The 3,256-nt window shown below is 32.6% G+C and overlaps 1 protein-coding gene across 4 annotated transcripts in view; it reads right to left on the bottom strand.

Moving 5' to 3' along the window:
* Positions 1-259: 259 nt before the first annotated feature.
* Positions 260-3,256, bottom strand: part of EXOC6 (exocyst complex component 6) — a 214,921-nt gene continuing 211,924 nt past the window's right edge. For 2 of the 4 annotated variants that reach the window (XM_023740056.1, XM_023740060.1), the window contains exons 21-23: positions 2,652-2,764; positions 1,835-1,846; positions 260-1,532 (exon numbers count right to left, since the gene is read on the bottom strand). In XM_023740056.1, coding sequence (XP_023595824.1) covers positions 1,400-1,532; positions 1,835-1,846; positions 2,652-2,764 — 258 coding nt within the window. In that variant the 3' untranslated portion in view covers positions 260-1,399. The remainder of the gene's footprint in view (positions 1,533-1,834; positions 1,847-2,651; positions 2,765-3,256) is intronic. The other 2 variants (XM_004369936.2, XM_012557833.2) reach the window with 1 other exon arrangement.

Raw genomic sequence — 3,256 nt, 5'->3', positions numbered from 1 at the left:
GCAGCCACATTCCACGGTCTTCAAAGACGGCAAGCAGTTCACCGCTTCTCCAGATTTTATTGCGCCTTAAGAATTACCAGGTTTTCCATGTAATACTTTAAAAAATGTGAAATACTTTAGGGTAAGACTTGGTCAAGAGAACAAATGCTATCTCCTTTGGTTTGGTGCCACTCCCATTCCAATAACTAATTTTAGTTGTTTACTAACAGCAATTTGCCTTCTCTGAAGCAGAAGCAGTTGCTTTAAATCAGGAAGCTATGAGTAGACACAATAGGAATGTATTTTCAACAACTTGCTCAATCTTTTTAATATTTCATCACAAAATTAAGGAATATACATATAATTCTTTTACACTTATTTTACAGAGTCAAATATAAGTTTCTTACAGGCATAAATCCTGAAAATGCAAAGGGAGTAAGCATAAGTACAATGAAGAAAAAATACAGATCAGATTTATATTACTAAGTTTATTCCCCGGTAACTCATACAAATGAAAATGTACACTTGTGTTAGGTTTTCCAGAGTTCATTTGGTTTGGCTTGTTTCCACACTGAGGATACAGTACTGAGATCTGCTATATGTGAAGGAAGTAACCTGACCCCTGTGGTTCTGTATGTAGTAACATACCTACTTTAGCACACGACGCACCTGAAGTGGTTTGCCCGTTAACCTTTGTCCTCTCTTTTAAGTTGAACCAAACCAAACAAATCCTAGAATGGGGTCAGCTACAAACGGTATAGTTACAAATACTAACCCTGATGAACAGAAACAAAACTGCATCTTTAGAAAATCCAAACAGTGTTTCTTCATATTCAGAACAATTAAATTAACCCACCTAAGTGGGTTCTTACTGAGTCAAATCAAGTTTGATTTCTGGGAGCTTTAAAGATTTGTCTATTTCCCCATCAGAATCAGAGAAATTAGAAATTTAGTTACTTAAATCACACTGTGGTGAAAATAAAAGCTAAAAGTCAGAAAATAACTGTGATACACTCCCATATCAGACATGACTGCATTGCAAAGCCAGACACTTATGAAAAAACAATCCTTCAAGTCTAAACAGAAAAACAAAACAAAACAAAAACCAACTTATAGAGGCATACGTTTTCCTAATATATTTACAATCAGTTTCATATACAATTTTTGACCTGATTTATATATTGTTTTGCCTTTTTTCCCTAAAAGTGAAAAAACTGTCACACTTTACATATATAAAATAGTATTCAATTATTTAAAAATCCATAAAAATGAAATTACTGTTTCCTGTTAAAGCCCCCATTAGTATCTTTTCTCTATTGTATTTTTGAATTCTGCAAACTAATCTCTGTATCACGACCAGTGCTTGTTAGTGATCAATGTTGAGTCCATCTGGCATCACTGAATGCAAGAGATGTGAAGTCTATGTGTGCTGGGACATACCATTCACCAAACTTCTCAGCTGTTTCACAACTGTCTCTATCAACTTTTGTTTGTCTCGATCATTCTTCCTGAACTGAGCAAATATATTGTTCTTTTTGCTAGTATCCTTCATCCTAGAAACATATGTGAATAAAGAAGCTTAGTAAAAGGAAATTAAAAGCTATGCTGTTACAAGTAAAATATATTGGCATGCTCTGAACTATACCACACTGATTCTATGTTTGAAAAATGTATTTCAAAGAAAATAGGTACTAATAAACTTACAGATACAGCAACTGCACAAAAATCAGCAGCTTTTTAAAACATTCTATGTGAAACGGTGTTTTTGTATTAGTATGTAAATCTAAAATACGTAAGTTTTCTAATAACATACTATTTTCTAATATCATTCCATAAAGTATGCTAAAATACATACCCTCTATGGACTCTGCAAATCACATTCACAGCAAGACAAGGTGAAAGGAAAAACAGCATTAGAAAATTTAAGACAGTAATTTTATTTTTGCCTCTGGTGTTTCATGGCATTGTAAAAGTAAGTTCACATTTATTTTAAACAGTTCTTTGTCCTATCAAATCAAATACACCACAAATATTTTTAAAATGTGAGAAAATAATATACAATTTTACTTCAAAAATGGAAAATTTAATACTGATACTGAAAATATTATCAAGTGACGAGAAAACCTGCCACAAAATGAGAGGGAAAAGTAACACTTAAATTTGTGTTGTTTTTAGCTGGATAAGTTGCATCAGCAAATGTCCTGTTACCTCAGTTTTTACTACTTTTTAATTTTCCAAATCACATACTTCTCTACCTGCAAAGAGTCCAGGCCCATAATGGTAGGATTTAGATAGCACTGGTGGTAAACATTCCAATTTCTGGCCACATTTTACAAAATACCTTCTTTCCTGTGTTGTAAAAAAATTTAAGGGCACCAATTGTCACTTATATCTTCTGTAAACATATTTCTAAGCCAATTAAACCTGCTATTCAGAATACAATAGGAAAAACGTTTTGTTCATATCAACATAAACAGCAATCACATATAAAAACCACACCAACCCTGAAGGGCAAGAAAGAAAGGGGCTTATTTTTTGGTCATTAAAATGGACCGAGCTTTTAAGCTCCATTTAGCCATTTATTTTTTGATGGAAATCTCTAGTTTTTCATTTTGTCACTGAATCAGAAAATGCTACAATGTTATACAAAAAAGTTTTGAAAATATACTCACTTCTCCAAGAGAGTAAGAGCTGTGTTTGGATTCACCCGAAGGTATTTAGAAGCTGGTTGTCCATAATCAGCTAGATAAGTAGACCAATCCCAAACCATAAACAGGTCAAGGAGCTGCAGAAGATGCAAGAAACTGTTAAACCAACTTTTGATTATTGACCCATGGCTAATACATAAATCAAGTATATGTTATTCTTGATCATTTCAATATGAACTGCTTTTTAGATGGAACAGAATAAAGAAATTCATTTTTAAAACTTCATTCACTGCACTTTACAACCAAATTAGTATACACTATCTTTTTACATTTGAAATTTCTACAATTGTCAGGGGTGGCTTTCTAATAGAATTCTTTTATTTTTTTTTAGTTTTTTTTTTATTGTACTTTAGGTGAAGGTTTACAGAACAAATAGTTTCTTATTACACAGACAGTACGCATATTGTTTTATGACATTGGTTAACAAACCCACATGTCAACACTCTCCCTTCTTGAACTTGGAGGACCTTTTTTCTTTTTTGGTGAAAATATACATAGCCAAAGATACACCATTTCAAAAATTTCTAAATGTACAATTCAGTGACATCGATTATGTTCTTCCAGTTGTG

Source organism: Trichechus manatus, unplaced genomic scaffold (assembly GCF_000243295.1).
Source record: "Trichechus manatus latirostris isolate Lorelei unplaced genomic scaffold, TriManLat1.0 scaffold00007, whole genome shotgun sequence".
Taxonomy (NCBI): domain Eukaryota; kingdom Metazoa; phylum Chordata; class Mammalia; order Sirenia; family Trichechidae; genus Trichechus; species Trichechus manatus.
This window is presented reverse-complemented; position numbering and strand designations above follow the sequence as displayed.